Below are 21956 nucleotides of genomic sequence, written 5' to 3' on the forward strand. Positions count from 1 at the left end.
CACTAAAGTCCCCAGGAAAAGATTACATAAAAACCACATACAGACAGTTTGGTTTTTGGGGACTTGGAGACAGTAGTTTTAACCACAGTGAGTACAAACCACAATTTCAGTCAAATTAGGTTTAATATATTTTCTTCCAATATTTACACTTGGGCAGTTAACTTTTAGGTTAGAATGGTTAGTTCATTCTATGTATTTCTTTGAGGTAAAAAAACTTTTGTTAGGTGTGCTATACATGTCACACAGAAGATATTGTAATATTAATTTAAAAATATCTATAATTCTTTCATTATATAAGTGTTCTTAATTGGTTTAAAGTCTTCACCTATATTGCAACATTTTAAATACAATTTAATTTTTTTTATTGTAAAATTTATACATACTCCTGAACCTTTTAATTATTGATATAAATGAAACAACCATGTGTTTTATGGTTTTGGCATTGTTATTACCTACACATTTGTTTTTTGCAATAATTCATTTAAATTTTCTCCTTTAACCTATTAATTTGCATTTCTCATTTAAAGATTTACCCATGTTGTTTCTTGTCCTAATGTGTATGTAAACACAGGGAACTCCAGTTTCTGTATTACATCTTGCCTGAAGAAGGGGCCTGAGTTGCCTCGAAAGCTTGCATATTGTAATCTTTTTAGTTAGCCAATGAAAGGTGTCATTTTGCTTGGCTTTTGTCTCCTTTAACCCTGAAAGTTATAGAGTTAAAAGATAAGTTTGCTACTTTTCAGTTTTAACTTATTTTCTCCATAACCATTTTATATGGTAATTTGCCACATGAAAGCCACATTTTAAGTGAAGCATATTTTATAAATGTTTAAAAATATGCATTTTATAATAGAGGTAATTGGTACCAGAGTTCTGATATGAAAGCAAGCATGAAACCTTACCGAATATATCAACTTTTCAAGCCAAAGATGTTATTGAGTATTGATGCATGAAAGAAGGGAAAAAAAAAAACAAAAAGCAAAACATGTTTGTGGGATTCAGCCATTTTTAAAGGAGACTGGCTGGGCATTTCACTTCTCTGCTCGTCTTCCTCTGCGGCAACCTTTCATAGCCCAGGGCATGGATTTACCTCACAACATCCTCGCCAAGTTCCATTATTGAAATTATTGGGTGTTGATGCCCAATGTGAATTGCTTTCTTTGTAATGTGGACAACTAGACAATATTAACTGAAAAAAGTCATATGATGATAACTAGCATTCTATTACAGAAGCTTATTTTGGTATTTTGCAAAGATATTGCCGACGTCTAGCAAGTGAGACCAGAAAGGCGTGAGTGTTTGCGTAGTGTGCAACCAAGCGACAAGAACTGAACAGTTCTTATTGGCAAGCATTTAGTTTTAATTAAGTTGAAGTTTAGTAAGTTTGGTACAGATGTTTTAATATAGGCGGAGTGGTAGTACGGAAATGTCATTCCTGCCTCACAGTGCCAAGTTGTGCATGGAGTTTGCACATTCTTCCCATGCATATCTGTCTGTCTTGTTACAATTCATGGTAGATTATAAGCATTGAAGAATCAGAATTACAGAAGGTAAATTAGGTTAATGAACAGTATATAGCTTGGTAAAGTGGCAGTTGGGGTTTGTGTTTCATAGCTCTACGTATAATACCCACTGCAAGCAGACAAGCAAGCAAGAAATACATCCTTACTTTGAGAAAATAGTACTAAGAATCTGTGATAAACTGTATTTTTTTCAGGTTTACTTATGTTGTCATAAGCATGTCATAGAAATGCAGAAGGCATGATTTCCTCCGTCAAAAGCTTTAATCCTACAAAGTGGACGTATCTGGTAACTTTTAAGGCTTTTTTTCACATTGAGACCCCGGTACACATTAGGTCCATTATAAAACACAAGAACAAGTTACTTTTTAAAAAGTGCTTATCTTTAGAATTATCACATATGTCATGTTTGTTTAGAAATAACTTTTATTTGAAAAATACCAAACTTATCCTTTAAAAGCTTGATCATTTTTGACACTTTATAATGCAGAATAATACATAAAGTACTAGAGGGCTTCACTTTTTTATAATAGAGACATAATATGAATAGGTTGGTGCATTGCACTGTGTAAGACAGAGTAGAGCACAGTGATAAAATACTTCAGTGATCTGTTTAAATGCTAATTTTAAACGTAGGTAGCACTAGTGACCTTATCCTGTTTTTAAGAGTCTGGTAAGGACATCTATTTTCCATCTCCTGATAACCTGCTGATAAATCCTCTCTTTGCTTTGGGCATTGAGATATAGTAACTTTTAATTAAATATTTTAGGTTGTTTAAAAAAACTACATTGTTTAATTTTCTCAGTTCTAAAATTTTGTCTGTTTATTTTTTATTTACAGATGGTGGTGGTCACACAGGATCGGTGAGTGAGGTACAGAGTAGTTTGTCAACTGACCTGCTTGATTGTTTTTTGGCTTGCACAGTATTGGTTGAATAAATCTGTGAAAAAGTATAAAAAAGGCTGATTATCTCCTTGCTGTAAAATGGAACTGCCTCCATTGCAGGAATGGTTCCAGATTTTTGCCCATTGCTGCCAAGATAAACTCTAATTCTTTGTGAACTGGAAAAGTAGGCTGAAAAGTGGATGGATGAATACATTATTATATTTTCTTTTTTAAAATCTTTTTGGATATAGTGTACAGAAACAAATTTCAGGTCAAATTAACTACAGTTGATTTGTTATTCATAAAAAGCACTTGCTTTAGAATATTTTTAATAATAATAACAAAATATTATCCGTATCCAGCATTTACTGCAATAACATGTCAGTACGTTTCCCAGAAAAGCATGTAATAGCAATGGTTTTTACAAAAAATGCTTGTTAGTAAAAAGGGTTTCTAGTATAAACTATGCAGAAAATTAACCATTTTCAATGCCACTGCTTATATTTTTATATAAACAATGCCCGAAATTATGTTTGGAACTAAGACGCATTTTTCCTTCATTTACTCCTCTGCTCCACAGTTTAAAATTACAAACCATGCCACTTAGACATGATTAAAGTGCACATTGCAGACTTTAATTTTAAAGGCATTTTCATACATTTCACTTGCACCATGTAGAAATGAAAGCACCCAAGAAATAACTCTTATGCAAAATTACAGCAAAGTCTGTTTAAGGCCCTGACAAAGGACAAGGGACAAAAAAAAGTATTCTACTCGTCGCAGATCATGTCAAGAATTTTTCAACTTCACCAAAGCCAGTGCTAATGTTGTAGATCTACAAGTGTAGAACAGCGATCTCCTGTTCAGTTCAGATAACATAACTGCCAAACTGAGTGACCTCCAAATGTTTTTATTTTCATTAAAATGTTTGTTTGCTATAAATATTGTAAAGAATAAAACTAGCATGGACAGAATTTGAATTTTTTTTGGACAACTATATTTTTATACATTTTGAGGCTAAATGCCACAAATATGAAACATCTAATAGTGATTAGCAGTCTGCCAGGAGACAGTCTCCCTCTGCCCTTTGATTGCAGTACCCTCCTAGACAGTAAGTGGAATATTTCCATTGTGGCCAAGGTGCCAGTCCAAACCTGCCTTCTATGTCAATAATCATAAATATTTGTAGCATGAGTCTTGTTGGTGGCTTGAAGTACTGTTTGAGTCTCAAACACAGACCAGTCTTTTTATTGATTCTTCATATTTATTTTTCAGGAATCTGAACAGTCCAGTCTGTCTTCAAATCTGCCTCTGCTACGGAACTGTGAGGGATTATCTCCTAGCTCTTCACATCACAGCACTTACCAGACAAATTTGTCAAGTGCAAACCAAAGCCCCATTTCGGTCTGTAACACCCCTCTAGAATTTGAATCTAAAACTACACAAAGCAATTGTCAGAATCCTGATCTACAAGCTGGTGGATGTCAACATTCGGTTATTTCAGGTAATGTTCTTTCCAGTTTCTAGGTAATTGTCTTTAATTACTTCAAAACATAAGCAGTTATTAAAACATAGGTTTTGTCCCATTGTGATTTTGTCTTCTGATCTCTTTTCCAAAAGCTCATTAAACCCAAGATGACTGAGCACTTTCAGCAACTTTATAATACAGTATAGTCTGTTCACTGCATAGCTTAACACCATTTTTCTGCTCTTAATCAGCCGTGCAAATCTTCCATTGTGCATGACCACCTGCTTCACAAATTTGTGTACTGATTTTCTCCATCTCATGCATTGTTTGCAAACATGTTCAGTACTGAACACTACAAATCCTGTATTTTGTTTGTAGTAATGGAGGGATCACAAATGCTTTTTAAATTCAGTGCATTCTAACATCACCATGAAAGACCAATAACCTATTAGAGACAAGCAGAAGAACATAGAAACAAAGAAGGGAGCCTCTTTCTTCAGAATGAGATTTTTGTTCTTTTCAATTATTTTCCAACTGGTCCAACCACAGACTAGGGCCAGTTTAATGTTTCTAGTCCACTTAATCTGCTAGTCTCTGGACAACGAGAGGATACTGGTGCACTCAGAGGAAACCCATGCAGACGCAGAGAAAACATGAAAACTCCGTGCAGGGAGGACCTACAGTAAGTGCAAACCCAGGTCTCCTTATTGTGAGGCAGCAGTGCAACAACTGTGCAAACCGTGCTGCCTCTTCTTTTCAGTTATTCACTAGGAAATAACATACAGACTGTCACAGCAGGTTGAACTTGACTGTCATTTGCCATACTTGTTTTAAAGCTGAATTTTTGTTGGTGAGAAATTCTGCAAGTTCTAAATTAAGAGTGCAGATCCAATAATGTGTAATGTGTTTTTGTGGACATAATATTCTAATCTGTGCTTCAACAGGAACACTAGAAAACAAAGTGGTAAAAGCCTGCTATTATGTGTAGAGTTTCTCACATTTTCAACATTGATGAAAGGTAAACATTTTAGTTTGTGCTAGGCATGAGTTACTATCAGTGTAGTAATCTTAATTTTCTTTTATATTTTTTTAATCCAGAGCATGTGTATGTTAGGTTGATTGTGGACAATACATTGACCTTTATGAATATATACATAAGTATATCCTGGCATTGACAATTTTTTTTAATTGCCTTGCACCAGATGCTTCTAAAATGTATCTGTTCACAGCACAAGCCAGTTCTGGAGGATGCAGGTTCGGAAAAGTAATGGGTGGATGGACTTACAAAATAATTTAACCTATATGAAATGCTATGTCTTATTTGCAAGAGTGTCAATTTCCATTCTCCATGTATTTGTTTAGTGTAATTAGATTCTTTGTTGAAATTTGACAAATCTTAGAAAGTATTACACAAATGAGCCCAATAGGGTTAATACTTCACCCTTGTCATAGTAATGAGAAATCTACACTACATACTATCCATCCATCCATCCTCTTCCGCTTATCCGAGATCGGGTCGTGGGGGCAGCAGCTTGAGCAGAGATGCCCAGACTTCCCTCTCCCCTGCCACTTCTTCTAGCTCTTCCGGGAGAATCCCAAGGCGTTCCCAGGCCAGCCGAGAGACATAGTCCCTCCAGCGAGTCCTGGGTCTTCCCCGGGGCCTCCTCCTCCTAGACGTGCCTGGAACACCTCACCAGGGAGGCGTCCTGGAGGCATCCTGATCAGATGCCTGAGCCACCTCATCTGACTCCTCTCGATGCGGAAGAGCAGCGGCTCTACTCTGAGCCACTCCTGGATGACTGAGCTTCTCACCCTATCTTTAAGGGAAAGCCCAGACACGCTACGGAGGAAACTCATTTCAGCCGCTTGTATTCGCGATCTCGTTCTTTCGGTCACTACCCATAGCTCATGACCATAGGTGAGGGTAGGAACGTAGATCGACTGGTAAATTGAGAGCTTTGCCTTGCGGCTCACCTCCTTTTTCACCATGACAGAACGATGCAGAGCCCGCATCACTGCAGATACTGCACCGATCCGCCTGTCGATCTCCCGCTCTATTCTTCCCTCACTCGTGAACAAGATCCCGAGATACTTGAACTCCTCCACTTGGGGAAGGATCTCGCTCCCAACCCTGAGAGGGCATTCCACCCTTTTTCAGCTGAGGACCATGGTCTCGGATTTGGAGGTGCTGATTCCCATCCCAACCGCTTCACACTCAGCTGCGAACCGATCTAGAGAGGGCTGAAGATCACAGCCTGATGATGCAAACAGGAAAACATCATCTGCAAAAAGCAGTGACCCAAACCTGAGTCCACCAAACCGGACCCCCTCAACGCCCTGGCTGTGCATAGAAATTCTGTCCATAAAAGTTATGAACAGAATCGGTGACAAAGGGCAGCCCTGGCAGAGTCCAACTCTCACTGGAAATGGATTTGACTTACTGCCGGCAGTGCGGACCAAACTCTGACACCGATCGTACAGGGACCGAACAGCCCTTATCAGGGTGTCCGGTACCCCATACTCTCGGAGTACCCCCCACAGGATTCCCCGAGGGACATGGTCAAACACCTTTTCCAAGTCCACAAAACACATGTAGACTGGTTGGGCAAACTCCATGCACCCTCGAAGACCCTGCAAAGGGTGTAGAGCTGGTCCACTGTTCCACGACCAGGACGAAAACCACACTATTCCTCCTGAATCCAAGGTTCGACTATCCGACGGATCCTCCTCTCCAAGACCCCCGAATAGACTTTTCCAGGGAGGCTGAGGAGTGTGAGCCCTCTGTAGTTGGAACACACCCTCCGGTCCCCCTTCTTAAAGAGGGGGACCACCACCCCAGTCTGCCAAAACAGAGGCACTGTCCCTGATGTTCAGATCGGGGAGGGGGGCCATTCCTCCCAATCACTCCCTTCCAGGTCTCATTGTCATTGCCCACGTGAGCATTGAAGTCTCCCAGTAGAACGAGGGAGTCTCCAGAAGGTATGCCCTCCAGCACCTCCTCCAGGGACTCCAAAAAGGATGGGTACTCCAAACTGCTGTTTGGCGCATACGCACAAACAACAGTTAGGACCCGTCCCCCCACCCGAAAACGGAGGGAAGCTACCCTCTCGTACACTGGGGTAAACCCCAATGAACAGGCTCCAAGTCGGGGGGCAATAAGTATACCCACACCCCGCTCGGCGCCTCTCACCGGGGGCAACTCCACAGTGGTAGAGAGTCCAGCCCTCTCAAGGAGATTGGTTTCAGAGTCCAAGCTGTGCATCGAGGTGAGCCCGACTATATCTAGCCGGAACCTCTCAACCTCGCACACTAGCTCAGGCTCCTTCCCCTTCAGAGAGGTGACATTCCACGTCCCAAGAGCCAGTTTCTGTAGCCAAGGATCAAACCGATAAATTCCCCGCCTTCAGCCACCTCCCAACTCACACTGCACCCGACCTCCTGGGCCCCTCCCATAGGTGGTGAGCCCATGGGAAAAGAGACCCACGTTACCTCTTCGGGCTGTGCCCGGCCGAGTCCCATGGCTGCAGGCCCAGCAACCAGGAGCTTGCCATCGATCCCCACCTCCAGGCCTGGCTCCAGAGGGGGGCCCCAGTGACCCGCGTCCGGGCAAGGGAAAACGTTGTCCAAAGGTTTGATTCATCATTGGAGGTTTGTTGAACCGCTCTTTGTCTCATCCCTCACCTAGGACCAGCCCCTCCTTGAACTGCCACCTTATCGTGGTAGAGGGGTTTGCGTGTCCCAATGATCCTAGGAGCTCTGTTGTCCTGGGCTTTATGCCCCTGGTAGGGCCACCCAAGGCAAAACACTACATTCTACTCTGGTAATTTTCAAAAGTTATGAACTTAGTTAACAGTTGTAATACAATGGTGAGTAGTGGCACTTCCATGATAGAATTATGAATTTTTACAGAAATTTTCAATGCTTAATCAGAATCCATCTGCCTTACATGGACAGCTTCTCCATTTTCATACTGTACTTTCCATTCTTACATACCCAGTGATAAGTAGTATTTGCTCTGGAATCATGCCAGTCAGTTGAGGTGACTGGAAGTGGATTCCGTTACTTATCGTGCCGAATGCATCTGAGCTTTAGTTACAGACATTTTAGCAAAGGAGCTAGTTATTTTTTCTTATTTTAAATGATTATAAATATATGTTAAAATATTCCAAAATTGTCTCCTCAGCTTTGACATTGTTAGGTAGTTTTACTAGAAACTTGGAAAAATGCCATCCATCTTTCTGTATCTACAGTGTTCTTTTCAGAGCCATAAATATTTATAGTTGGTTCAGGCAGCATTAGACAAAGGCAGGAAACAAACTGTGAACAGGTTGTGATTCAATTACAGGTCACACTGATATCAAAGCAATTTAGTCCTCCAACTAACCTGGAGAATGTCCATTCATCCATGCATCCATCCTTTATCCAACCCGCTATATTCTAACTACAGGGTCACGGGGTTTTACTGGAGCCAATCCCAGCCAACACAGGGCGCAAGGCAGGAAACAAACCCCTGGGAGGGCGCCAGCCCACCACAGGGCATGCATACACACACACCAAGCACACACTAGGGACAATTTAGAATCGCCAATGCACCTAACCTGCATGTGTTTGGACTGTGGGAGGAAACTGGAGTACCTAGAGGAAACCCACGCAGACACGGGGAGAACATGCAAACTCCATACAGGGAGGTCTCCTGGAGAAAGTGTAAACTCAAATTGAATATTCAGTATAAAACATTTTCAGAGTAAAATCCTTATGACAGTTATACCATATTATACAGAATATAGCATACTTTAGTTTAAAGCAGTGTAAAAAGCATCATTACTTTGTATGTAACCTAATTTACAGGGCTTAACATTTTGAAGTTCCATTGTTTAATAAGAATTGTATCCCAGTTTCATACATTTTCAATTATCATTGTAGTATTCATTGGAATGTTATAAGTTTTTCACAACTAGCAACAAAGGTAAAAGGACTTACAAGCCAGGAATATTTAAGAAACACTGCCATTATCTTAATAATGCTTTAACTTTTATTGCTCACCCTTCAGTGGTTTAACATCTACTAGCTTATTTAAATTTGTCTTCTACACAAACCATCATTTAGATGAAGTAGCACCTGTTTCCATCTTGTCTGGGAGCTGATTATGTACTGCATGCTTTTTTCCTGATTGTCAACTTGTGTCAAGTAATAAGTCATCTATTGGAACATTAAAGCTAGAATGTAAATGTGGATTCTTCACTTCTACTGTTGAGTTCCTGAAAAGAGTACCAGTACCATTACCCATAATGACAACCTGAAAATAGTTTACTTGAGGTTTTTGCAAATTTATTAAAAATAAAAAATTTGAGAAAGCACATGTACATAAGTATTCACAGCCTTTGCCATGAAGCTCAAAATTAAGCTCAGGTGCATTCTGTTTCCTCTGATCATCCTTGAGATGTTTCTGCAGCTTAATTGGAGTCCACCTGTGGTAAATTCTGTTGATTCGACATGATTTGGAAAGGCACACACCTGTCTATATAAGGTCCTACAGTTGACAGTTCATGTCAGAGCACAAACCAAGCATGAAGTCAAAGGAATTGTCTGTAGACCTCCGAGACAGGATTGTCTCGAGGCACAAATCTGGGGAAGGTTACAGAAAAATTTCTGCTGCTTTGAAGGTCCCAATGAGCACAGTGGCCTCCATCATCCGTAAGTGGAAGAAGTTCAAAACCACCAGGACTCTTCCTAAAGCTGGCCATCTAAACTGAGCGATTGGGGGAGAAGGGCCTTAGTGAGGGAGGTGACCAACAACCCGATGGTCTCTCTGTCAGAGCTCCAGAGGTCCTCTGTGGAGAGAGGAGAACCTTCCAGAAGGACAACCATCTCAGCAATCCACCAATCAGGCCTGTATGGTAGAGTGGCCAGACAGAAGCCACTCCTTAGTAAAAGGCACATGGCAGCCCGCCTGGAGTTTGCCAGAGAGCACCTGAAGGACTCTCACACCATGAGAAAGAAAATTCTCTGGTCTGATGAGACAAAGATTGAACTCTTTGGTGTGAATGCCAGGCGTCACGTTTGGAGGAAACCAGGCACCACTGATCACCAGGCCAATACCATCCTTACAGTGAAGCATGGTGGTGGCAGCATCATGCTGTAGGGATGTTTTTCAGCGGCAGGAACTGGGAGAGCAGTCAGGATAAAGGGAAAGATGACTGCAGCAATGTACAGAGACATCCTGGATGAAAACCTGCTCCAGAGCGCTCTTGACCTCAGACTGGGGTGACGGTTCATCTTTCAGCAGGACAATGATCCTAAGCACACAGCCAAGATATCAAAGGAGTGGCTTCAGGACAACTCTGTGAATGTCCTTGAGTGGCCCAGCCAGAGCCTAGACTTGAATCAGATTGAACATCTCTGGAGAGATCTTAAAATGGCTGTGCACCGATGCTTCCTATCCAACCTGATGGAGCTTGAGAGGTGCTGCAAAGAGGAATGGGCAAAACTGGCCAAGGATAGGTGTGCCAAGCTTGTGGCATCATATTCAACAAGACTTGAGGCTGTAATTGCTGCCAAAGGTGCATCGACAAAGTATTGAGCAAAGGCTGTGAATACTTATGTGCATGTGATTTCTCAGTTTTTTTATTTTTAATAAATTTGCAGAAACCTCAAATAAACTTTTTTCACATTGTCATTATGGGGTGTTGTGTGTAGAATTCTGAGGAAAAAAAATGAATTTAATCCATTTTGGAATAAGGCTGTAACATAACAAAAGGTGGAAAAAGTGATGCGCTGTGAATACTTTCTGGATGCACTGTAGATATATATATATCCTCTTTAATAAAATCCCTGTATGCGTCCAGGTGTCCGTGGGTGTCTTCTGGTGAAGTGCGCATGCGCGGGACACGGTGCGATGCGTGATATTACTATCAGAGAAAGTTGCAAGCGTTTTACGGAAATACAAACCAGTATTACTGAGAGAGGAAATTAAAGGTACACAATACAGTCACTCATATTACAGCCACATACAAGCCAGTATTACTGTCAGAGGAGATTAAAGGCATATTACCGACGCGCACGCCTGTACTACCGACAGAGAAAATTAAAGGTATATTACAGACGTACAAGCCAGCGGACGTACAAGACAGTATTACTGTCACAGAAAATGAAAGACACACAATACACGACGGCAGCCCACGAAGAACGGTCAGCTCAGCAAGTAAACATCAAGAAAGGCGGAAAGAAAGAAAAATACGACCAACAAAAAGAATGAGGTCAAAGTCCCTTGCCATTTAATATAGACTGTTCCTACTAATGTTTAAGCACTACTGTTCTAGCGCCCGTTATTGTAACGGGCTAAATGACTAGTGTGTATATATATATATATATTTATATACACACAGAGGAACCTTGGTTTGTGAGTAACTTGGTTTACGAGTGTTTTGCAAGACGAGCTAAAATTTTTAATAAATTTTGACTTGATAAACAAGCGAGGTCTTGCAATACGAGTAGTATGTATACACTTTGTCTGCTGAGCGTCATATGATCACAACTGAGCTGATGGTTCTTCTCTGTCTCTCTCTCGCTGCGAGATTGTGGGCAATCATCTGCTATTCTCCGTCTTAGTCGGCGCGCCTTACTCATATAGTCAATATTTGTATGCGCATATACTGTTTACTACAGCAATTTGACTGTGTGTGTGTGTGCGCTGTGGCGTGCGAGTCCCCGTCTTGCACCCCAAAACAAGAAGCTGAGTCTCAGTACTTTAGCAACACCAGCTTTATTCAGCTTGAAACAGCAACAGTGTGGTTATTTATTATAGCGGGATATGCTATTCTCCTTTACACAGACACAGCAGCCAGGCAGGGCCGTGGCCAAGTAATACGCATTTATAATGGTCCTTGTTCCTTGTATCACCCATCGACGGCAGGCGCTTATAGCATGTCCGTGATCTTTTCGGATTTGCTTTTATGGCGAACTGCTACAGAGCTGGGAGACTGCGATTGCTTTGGGACGCTCTTCCGCGTGTCGTCCCATTGGGTGGAATCCCACAACAGTTTAGAAACTCACTCACACCAGCCATGATTCTTTTTAAAGGTAAAGTGCAGGTTAATTTGTTTTATGTATTTTTACTTTATATTTTGTATTAATCATTTTTATATGAATAGTTTTGGGTTGTGGAATGAATCATCTGAGTTTCCATTATTTCTTATGGGGAAATTCGCTTTGATACACAAGTGCTTTGGACTGCGAGCACGTTTCTGAACGAATTATGCTCGCAAACAGAGATTCCACTGTATATATATATATATCTATATATAAAAGGAAATCCTGGAATGGAAAGTAAATGCAAAGCTACGATACGTGATAATCTTGAAAGACATTTATAAGACCCGCGAGACCAAGGAGACTTGCCACGGTGCGTCTCGCAGGGACCATAAACATGAGACTTGATGCCAAGAGATTGTCCCAGGGCCGTAGCAAAAAGGACAGCGGCTGTACAGGCTTTAAAGAGATTGCAGGGCAGCGCAACAGCAGCTATTACACCCCGAACACGAGCAACGTTATACATCCTGCAAGAAAGAATTCAAATACGCCCGGGACAAGTAATAAAAGACAGTTATTGCTTTAACAACGTCACGCGAGACCAGGCAGTGAGCCATCATTTAAAACAATTCAACAGACCTCTAAGCTAGCAGTTGTTGGAATGCTTTTGGCAGGCAAGTATTATGTATTCCCAGTTCTTAAAACAACGACATGCGACAGGCAGAAGAGGCAGCTAGCAAGCAGCAAAAAAACAGCAAATGATCCAAAGGCATATCCTTAGCATACGTTCAGCCTCAACACCCTTCACAACACAAGCAGTATTATACGTCTGGGAAGAAAGAGGTGCAACCAGGCACGTGTTTTTACAAAAGTTTTTAAAGTAAAAGTGAAAATAATGCATATGTAACAATTCACAAGAAAATAACAATCTCATTAAATTGTAGATTGCCTGCCTAAGGTAAAGTCATCCCTGATGAATGGGGACGTGGGAATGAGGGGTCCTTTCATCGGATTAGCGCTATTTCAGACGTGGAATGGCAAAATGGGGGAGGCAGCTTGATGAATGAGGTCTCCAGGGCTTAAAACAAATCCAAATCATATTATGTGATATCATCTAATGTGAAATTCTACTCCGTACTTCTAGAATTTTTATTTTTATATTGTATTGAGGATTTATTCTGTTCTATGTATTGTACTGTACGGCTCAGAATTAAAAGACAATGAGTAAAATGACAAAGTAGAACTTCATAAAGACGTTTACAAATGTTGACGCTAAACACATGCAGAGCAGGTTAGAGACTATGAAACCAGTGATATTAGAAAGGCTCAAAAAAAACCGGCGCTATACACATGTGGAGAAAGTTAAAGGATATGAAAGTAGGAAAATTAGAAAATATAAAAAAAGAAAGTAAAGATCGCAGTAGCGCAAAAAACAAACTGCCTCATTTAACTATGCACCAGTCTAACTTTGCTTTTGCACAATAATTACTACACTATTGTACCTTAACACTTAATTCTCCTTTATTCACATAACTATACTTATTTATTATGTTCTACTATACTGTTATCTTTCAATCTATGACTTTTTGTTAATCTAACTGATATTCTTCTAACTTTGCGCAGTTTTTGATAAGCGGATCAGGATGCATTTCACTGCGTGTTGTCCTGTATAACTAAATAAAGAATCTTGAGAATTTCAAAAACGGAGTTTACCACACATGCATTTATTGGTTACTTTGTTAGTGTATATATATTTATCTGTCTGCTTATTTAAAAAGCTAAATTTACCCCAGGAGTCAAAAACCTAGACCAGGGGTCGGCAACCCGCGGCTCTGGAGCCGCATGCGGCTCTTCAGCCTCCTTGTAATGGCTCCTTTTGGCCTTGACAAAAAAAAAAAAAAAACATGAAAATGAATAACGGCAATTTCTTAATTTAATTTGTATATAATATATGTAATATATATAATGTTTATTTACTACTACTACTATTATACACTTTAACATCTACCGGTAATTTTTATTTTTATTTATAATTTGTCAACTAAAATATGCGTCACATCTACGTCTATAGCCCTCGCCTTTACCTGCAGGTGGCTTCTGGAGTGTGCGACCCCTGCACTAACCATGAATAAATCCCAAAAATGAAAAATCCCAGAAGAGAACAGAGAGTTTAATTCTGCGTGGACAGAAGCATTTGCCTTCACCGCCAACGACGCTGGCTTACCGGTGTGCTTAATATGTGGCGATAAATTATCGAACAACAAAAAATGTAACGTTGAAAGACATTTTCGAAACAAGCACTCAGCATTCACTGAAAAATACCCAAGTGAAGATGAGCGAAAGAGAGCAATTTCGGAACTGCAACGGAAAGCTGAACAGAGCAAACATACTTTCAAAAAGTGGATCACTTCTCCACAATCAACTACAGCTGCTAGTTTTGTGGCAGCTCAAGAGATCGTAAGGAGGGGTAAGCCGTTCACAGACGGAGAATACATGAAAGAATCGTTCATAAAAATATCAGAGCATCTATTCTCTGACTTTAAATGTTTTGGTGTTTGAGCGCATGATGACAGTGTTTGCCAGAGATGTACAGAAAGGTACACTCTCTCACTTCCCCTCCCTGAGAGAGTTCAAAGCAGTGAACATTCACATAAATTGTGATTATTTCCACCGTACAATTATTGCAATGCAAGCTGCATTTAGAGAAAGATTCAGTGAGTTCAGAAAGAAAAAAAACACTCTCTCCTTCCCTGGACATCGACCCATCCCTGCTGAACACATCCGCATTCACAGGAGTAAGTAAGCCCGATCTAGAAATTGAACTGGCCGACATAGCGGATAAAGATTTATGGGTGTCCAAGTTCAAATGCCTGAGCGGATCTCGAAGAAGTCGCCCGTCAGAAGGCTACTCTCGCTAAAGAGCACAAATGGACTGATATTGAAAACCTCCCCAAACCCGACAAACTTGTTTTCAATACATGGAGTGCCATTCCCGAAACATATATGAACATGAAAAAATATGCATTTGGAGTCCTGTCCATCTTTGGCTCAACATACTTATGTGAGCAAGTTTTCTCAAGAATGAACTTCATAAAGCCCAAATATCTCTCCCACCTCACACATGAGCCTGCAGTCCTGTGTGAAGGTCAAAGTCACATCGTATAGCCCCGACATAGAACAACAACATTTATATAGCACATTTTCATACAAAAAGTAGCTCAAAGTGCTAGAGATGATCTGCAGCGAACTTCAGAAACAGAAGTCACATTAAACAGGTGAGAACAATAGCATTTAATAGGCTAATATTTAAAAAAAAACACATTTATTTCAGACCCGGAGCTGATGTAGGTTTTTTTGTATGTTCAGGTGCTTCAGTTGATTGCTGGCTGAGAGGGAAACCTGAAGAGGATGAGAGCACACTGAAATGGAATTTTATGTTTACTTTTTTAAAGCTGCTAAGCTACAGCTAAATGTTTTATTTATATTAAAGTGGGCTAGTTTTTATTTTAATTTTATACAGGTATAGGAAGGACTCAAATAGGCCTGCAGAGTTCAGTTAAATTTATTTCAAAGTAGGCCTACACATGCACACTGCACTTCTGTTTGTTGTATTCCGTGGTTGTAACATGTAAAATCTAAAAAAAGATTAAAACTTTTAAAAGTTTATAAGCTGTGTTATGTTTTGCGGCTCCAGACTATTTTTCTTTGGAGGAAGAGGGAGCAAAATGGCTCTTTTGATAGTGAAGGTTGCAGACCCCTGACCTAGACCAAAGCTGGGGTATCACCTTGGTAACCCCATGTACTTTTGGAACTGTGAGAGGAAAATAGCACGACTTTACAGACAGGAGTCCAATGCAGAACTCTACTTACTTTTTTACTTTGTAAAAAAAAATTATTAACTGCTGATGATATAGATCTTTTTGTATGCTAAAATTCCAAACAGAGAAACCTGTCCTGACCTCATTAAAAAGATTCAGCATATTGGGACTGGCAAGATTACAAATATTGTTTTTACAGAAGTTTTGAAATAAAAGTGGAACTAATGACATAGCAACAATTCAAAGAAAACAAATCTTAAAAGTGTGTATCCGGAAAACCAAACACGGGGTTGGCGAGCGAACTGAGCAGGGGGCGATGCCCCCTAGTATATATATATATATATAATACTATATACAGTACAGTGTTATTTATTTGTTAATTAATTTATACTGTACTTAAGTCCCATGTGAGAACTCCTAACACATAATACCATAGTGCTGACAAGTCAAAGTTAATTTCTTCAAAGTGCACATTTATACTTCTAATTTGCGCTTTATTTTTTGTGGATGATCCATGAAAATTGTGAAAAGAATACCTGCTTGAAAAGTAGTTTATTCTTCATCACGCTAGAAGTGTTAATATTGTTTTTTCTCTTCATAGGCATGACTGTTCATGGCAATGTATATATATACAATGGACCTGTGGTGAATAACAACTGCAGTTCTTCTTTAGCGTCATCTTCAGAAAATGGTTCTCCAGAAACTGGACTGCCGGCAAGACTTTCTGAAATCAGATTACCCATTCAGGAGGAAAGAACATCTGTGCCTGTACAAGAACAGCCCAATCAGCCACAGCAAGAATTTGGGAAGGAGTCTCATCTTTCCATTGTGGAAAACACAGTGTATTAATTATCAGAAGAAAATGACAAGTTGTACTTTTGTCACTTCTGCAGCAGCATTGGGTGACAGTCAAGTCCTGCCTCGGCTAGCATCTGCTAGTACTGGTTTATGTTATGGGATACAGTAATGTTAGAGACACCTATGCTTTAATGATGCTCAGTGGTTATGTTAAAGGTGAAGGAAGACCTATACTGAAGATATGATGATAAAGTCTTTGGTAATGCTATTAAAAATGGAGTACTTTCGAATTCACTTATTAAGGAGGCTTGTGGTTTCATGGCTTTGGATTTTTATATCTTTATATATCATTTGCTTTCGCAATATATAAGCCTTAAAATTTTTAAGAGAAGCCGCATAACTTGGTGAAGCATAACCATCAAGTATTTTAAAGAGTAAGCTCTAATTAACAACCCCAGGACTGAGGAACTTGTGAAGATGAACAAGACTTGAAGAGAATATGTGGAACACTAAAATCACAAATGCGCTCAGTTTATTACATTTATCAATGCTCATGTTGGTTAAGTACTATGTGCATTTCATGCTTTTTTATAGAAACGCACATCACATGTTTGTTCAAAGTTTGTTACCAATACTTCAAACAGGAACTAAGGTAAATTGTGCCACCAATAATAAATGCTGTATACTGAGCAAGAATCACATTTATCATTTTTCATTACAGTGTGTTTATACTCATGTTTGCAATATGGAGGTAATATTACTGATTTTCTTTTTTGTTGTACTGTTATTTATCACTTGAGCTGCCATGATTAGACAGCTAGTTGTCAATTAATTGTTACTTTAGTAAACATGTGCTCATCTGTTACACTGGTCACCGGCTCCAGACCAAACTCAGTCCATCATAAAGGGTATGGGTCAGAGGAAATGGGTTACTTAGGCATAGGCAAGTCTTCAAAAGTTGTACATGTCTTGATAATGCATACAGCCACCTTCAGAAGTTATATACTGGGGTGAGGGTGCACTGACTTGGTGGAAAACATTACTGTAAGTTAGTGGTGCCTTTTCTATTTTTATTTACTGCATAGATATCATATATTTAAGGTGCAACTCAGACTTGCCAAAAAGAGAAAAAAAAAAATAAAAAAGAAAAATTGCCTTTAAAGAAAAAAAAATGATTTGGAGATGTGTGAAAATAATATCATGTTATAGTTTCTACCTCACAACACTTGAATTTGTGATTCCTGTCTGGAATGACCACTGTATAAAGTTTTCATCTTGGAGATATTCTGATTTCTTCCCACAGTCCAAAGACTACAAGTCAGGATAACTGGAAGCATTAAAGAGGCCACACAGCAGGAACGAGTCCTAGGCAGAATGCCGCTCCATCACACAGGGCCAGTAGGTTTATTACTTATGACTTATGCCTTGCTTCCAGTGATGCTGGGATATGCTCCAGCCCCTGTAACCCTGACAATGTATATCTATGTGAATGTACTGGATATACAATACATTTGTTTCCTTCTGATATTAGCACAGCAGCAAGGTTAGAGGTATGAAAACATTACTACTAAAGCTACTGGAGAGGTTATGTGCAAGCAAGACATTGACAATAGCATTTTGTGTTGGATTTAATTCCATAGAGCTGGGCAGATGTATGAAAGATCAGTTTTTGTAATAGGATCATACAGTAACTAGCACTTTCATACATTTTATTAATGAAAATATATACATATGTTTCAAATGTAAGGTGAATGATTGTTTAACACAAAAATACAAGAAGACTTTGCTCTTAATTACCAAAAATGTTAACAATAACTGTTAAAAGTTGCCACCAGGGGAGAGATTACTGAGGAGTAAGAGATTACTGGTAAAATCAAAGCTTGAAAGATTTGTTGCTGGGAGAAATATTCTGCAAAGATGAGATAACAGTATAAACAAAATAAAGAATGAAGTGAGAAAAATAATTTTCTCAATAAGCAATGTTCAATATTGTGAAGTGTCTGTTTCAGTCTTCCAATTACTGGTTGTCATTTATGCAAATGGTGTCATTTATGATTCATGTATGTATCCTACCTTGAAAATCAAGCAATGCAGATTTGTTTTTCCTTGCACAGTAAAATCATCTTACAAGAGTAGTAGCCTCTACCTAAACCTTTTGGTACAGAACGATCATATTTTTGTAACATCTCACTTTTGGATAGTAGTGTGTGTGCATACTTGCAGTAGAACATTTTCAAGTACAAATGCTAATAGCATTTAGCGTAATTCACTATTGTTACTTGAAAAGAGCAAGCAACTTGTTGTATGGTCCATCTGCCTTGTCTAGTTTGTGTCACACATCAGTAACAGTTTCATACTGATCTGTTACTGGAACTTCAGAAAGTCAAGTAAGATAGTGCTGGTGCTGTATGCAATGTTGAAGTTTACTGTCCGAATTATAAAGTTTTTTTTTAGTTCACATTTTTAATCATCAGTTCCCTCATACCAGCTTCAAAGTGCTATATTTTGTAATAAAATTATGAAAATAAACAAAACCATTTTTAGGCATCAGGAGTATTTTTTAGAAGTTGCAGTGGTTTTCAGAAATTGTAAATGAGAAAAGTGAGTTTTGTTTTTTTTTAAGTTTTTCACAGTTGGAACACCACATGATCTCTACCTGTGTGTTATTTGCACATTCTCCCAGTGTACACATGCATTTTCTATTTAGCACCCATACATTAGCTTAGTGTAGGCTGTGTGCAAATGTGGCTTACCTTTTTTTTCCATGCTCTGAGACCCTGTAATGGAAAATTGGTTCAGAACTTAGATGGGTAGACTGCTTTTCTCCTGTAATAACTAGCAGCACATAATGTCTGTGTATATATTGCTCCTCTGTGTTGTTTTTGATTTTGAAACTCTATTGGTTGTTAGTGAAGTATGTTATCCATTTCATTTTTATTTGTTGTTTTCTGTTTTCTCGCGTATAATGGATTTAACAAAAATTATTTTTATACTTGCATGTTTTCCTGTATTTTAAATTAAGATAATGTATCTGTTGTTTTTATGGACCCCCTGCTTCCACTTGCTGCATTTCCATTGTCATATCTGTTAACCGATAACAGGATTTCCTGACTTGTTCCCAGTAATGTTTTCAAAGGCTTTGCTTCTTAATTATCACTTGCCTGATGACTGTTACCCATCAGTGACTGTGATGCCTTTGTAATTTTAAGCTTTTATTCAGATTTTTGCTTTTTATGTTCCATTTTGTGTGACAAGCAATGCAGTTAATTTTACATGCAACTGTTTAAATGAGTAATATTAGCTGTTTGGTAAAATAATCTTGTAACAGGCATGCTTCCAAAAAAGTTGGGACACTGTGTAAAATGTAAATAAATACAGAATGCAATGATTTGCAAATCATGTCAACCCTATATTTACTTTAAAATAGTACAAATTTATCAAATGTTGAAACTGAGAAATTGTACCTTGTTTTTTGAAAAATATCTACTCATTTTGAATTTGATGTCAGGAATACATTTCAAAGAAGTTGGGACAGGGGCCTGTTTGCCACAGTGATGCATTAGCTCTTCTTTTAACCACACTCTGTAAGCATTTGGGAACTGGGGTGGCTGATTGCTGAAGTTTTGAAAGTTAAATGTTGTCTTATTCTTGCCTGATAGAGGATTTTAGCTGCTTAACAGTTTGGGGTCTCCTTTGTCTTATTTTTCATTTCAAAATATGGCACATACTTTCAGTGGGTGATGGATTTGTACTTGGAATCTTTCAAATACGGAGCCATGCTGATGTAATGCTGTATGTGCAGAATGTGGTTTGACATTGTCTTGCTGAAATAAGCATATGCTGCTCCAAAAGCTGTACCTGTATATATTTAGTTCAGCATTAATAGTGTCTCCCCAGATGTGCAAGCTATTTAAGCCATGTACGCTAATGCACCCCGATGCCATCATGGATCCTGGCTGATAACAAGCCAGATGGTCTCTCCCCTTTTTAGCCAGGAGGATGCAGCATCCATAATTTTCAAAAAAATTTCTAATTTTGATTTGTCAAACCACGGGATAGTTTTCAAATTCAGCTCAGTCCATCTTAAATGAGCTTTGTGCATAGAGATCATAGCGGTATTTCTGATGATGTTTATATTTGGTTTCTTCTTTGCATGGTACAGTTTTAACTTGCATTTGTGGATGCAGCACCATACTGTGTTCACAGAGAATATTTTCGGAAGTGTTCCTGAACCCATGTAGTGATTTGCACTGCAAGAATCATGTCCAATTTTAACGCAGTGCCACCTGAGATCCTGAAGATTATGGCCATCCAGTACTGGCTTTCGGTCTTGTCCCTTGCATACAGAAATTTCTCCAAGATTCTCTAAATCTTTTAATGATATTATGTACCATAGATGATGAAATCCTCAAATCTTTTGCAATTTTACATGGGGCAACATCATTTCTGCCTGTGCAGTCTTTTACAGAGTGGTGAACCTCTCTCCATGTTTACTTTTGAGAGACTCTGCCCCTCTGGGATGATCTTTTTATACACAGTCATGTTACTGACCTGTTGCCAATTAAGCTAATTAGTCATAAAATGTTCCGCCAGGTGTTTTTTGTTTTTTCGCATTAAATGACTTTTCCAGTCTTTTTTTGGCCCACTCCCAACTTTTTTGAAACATGCAGCTGGCATCAAATTTAAAAATTCTCACTTTCACCATTTGATATGTTTGTTCTACTTTCAATTAAATATGAGTTTAAATGATTTGCAAATCATTGCATTCTGTTTTTATTTACCTTTTACAGTGTCCCATCTTTTTTGAAAACGGAGTTCTTTGGTTTATTCTTGTGGCTAAGGTCTATCATATTTTGCAACACCACACTTTTGGCCAGTACTGTATGTGCATACTGCGGTGGGTTGGCACCCTGCCCAGGATTGGTTCCCTGCCTTGTGCCCTGTGTTGGCTGGGATTGGCTCCAGCAGACCCCCGTGACCCTGTGTTCGGATTCAGCGGGTTGGAAAATGGATGGATGGATGGATGTATGTGCATAAGTACAATAAACCTCTTCAATTGTTCAGTATTTTTACTTGAAAAGAACAAGTAAACCGTTGTATGGTCCATGTGCCTTGTCTATAGTGTGTCACTCATCTGTAACAGATACATGATGGTACATACTGTAACAGGAATTTCTTCCATCTGTCGCATTTATAACTCCCAAAAAGGTAAGTGGGATAGTGCTGTTGGCAATGTTGAAATTTGCTTTTCATAATTGTAAACTTTTTTTATTTTACTTACCATAGTTTGTCATAAGTTCTCTCTACTTAATTAAATGTTTAGGTGTCAAGGTTCTACTCTGTGTTATATAGTATGTTACAGAGAGTGTAGTTAATTTTAAATGTCAGTCAGTCATTTTCTAACCGACTTAGTCCTAAGCAGGATCACTGGGGTATGC

General features: G+C 39.1%; 1 protein-coding gene across 3 annotated transcripts in view; it reads left to right on the forward strand.

The window, feature by feature from the left end:
* LOC114657991 (tumor necrosis factor receptor superfamily member 5-like) overlaps positions 1-17201 on the forward strand; it is a 69424-nt gene extending 52223 nt beyond the window's left edge. For 2 of the 3 annotated variants that reach the window (XM_051931732.1, XM_028810001.2), the window contains exons 9-11: positions 2362-2393; positions 3682-3910; positions 16322-17201. In XM_051931732.1, the coding sequence (XP_051787692.1) occupies positions 2362-2393; positions 3682-3910; positions 16322-16569 (509 nt within the window). In that variant the 3' untranslated portion in view covers positions 16570-17201. The remainder of the gene's footprint in view (positions 1-2361; positions 2394-3681; positions 3911-16321) is intronic. The other variant, XM_028810002.2, reaches the window with a different exon arrangement.
* The last annotated feature ends 4755 nt before the right edge of the window (positions 17202-21956 follow it).

The sequence above is a fragment of the Erpetoichthys calabaricus genome, chromosome 9 (genome assembly GCF_900747795.2).
Source record: "Erpetoichthys calabaricus chromosome 9, fErpCal1.3, whole genome shotgun sequence".
Taxonomy (NCBI): Eukaryota; Metazoa; Chordata; class Cladistia; order Polypteriformes; family Polypteridae; genus Erpetoichthys; species Erpetoichthys calabaricus.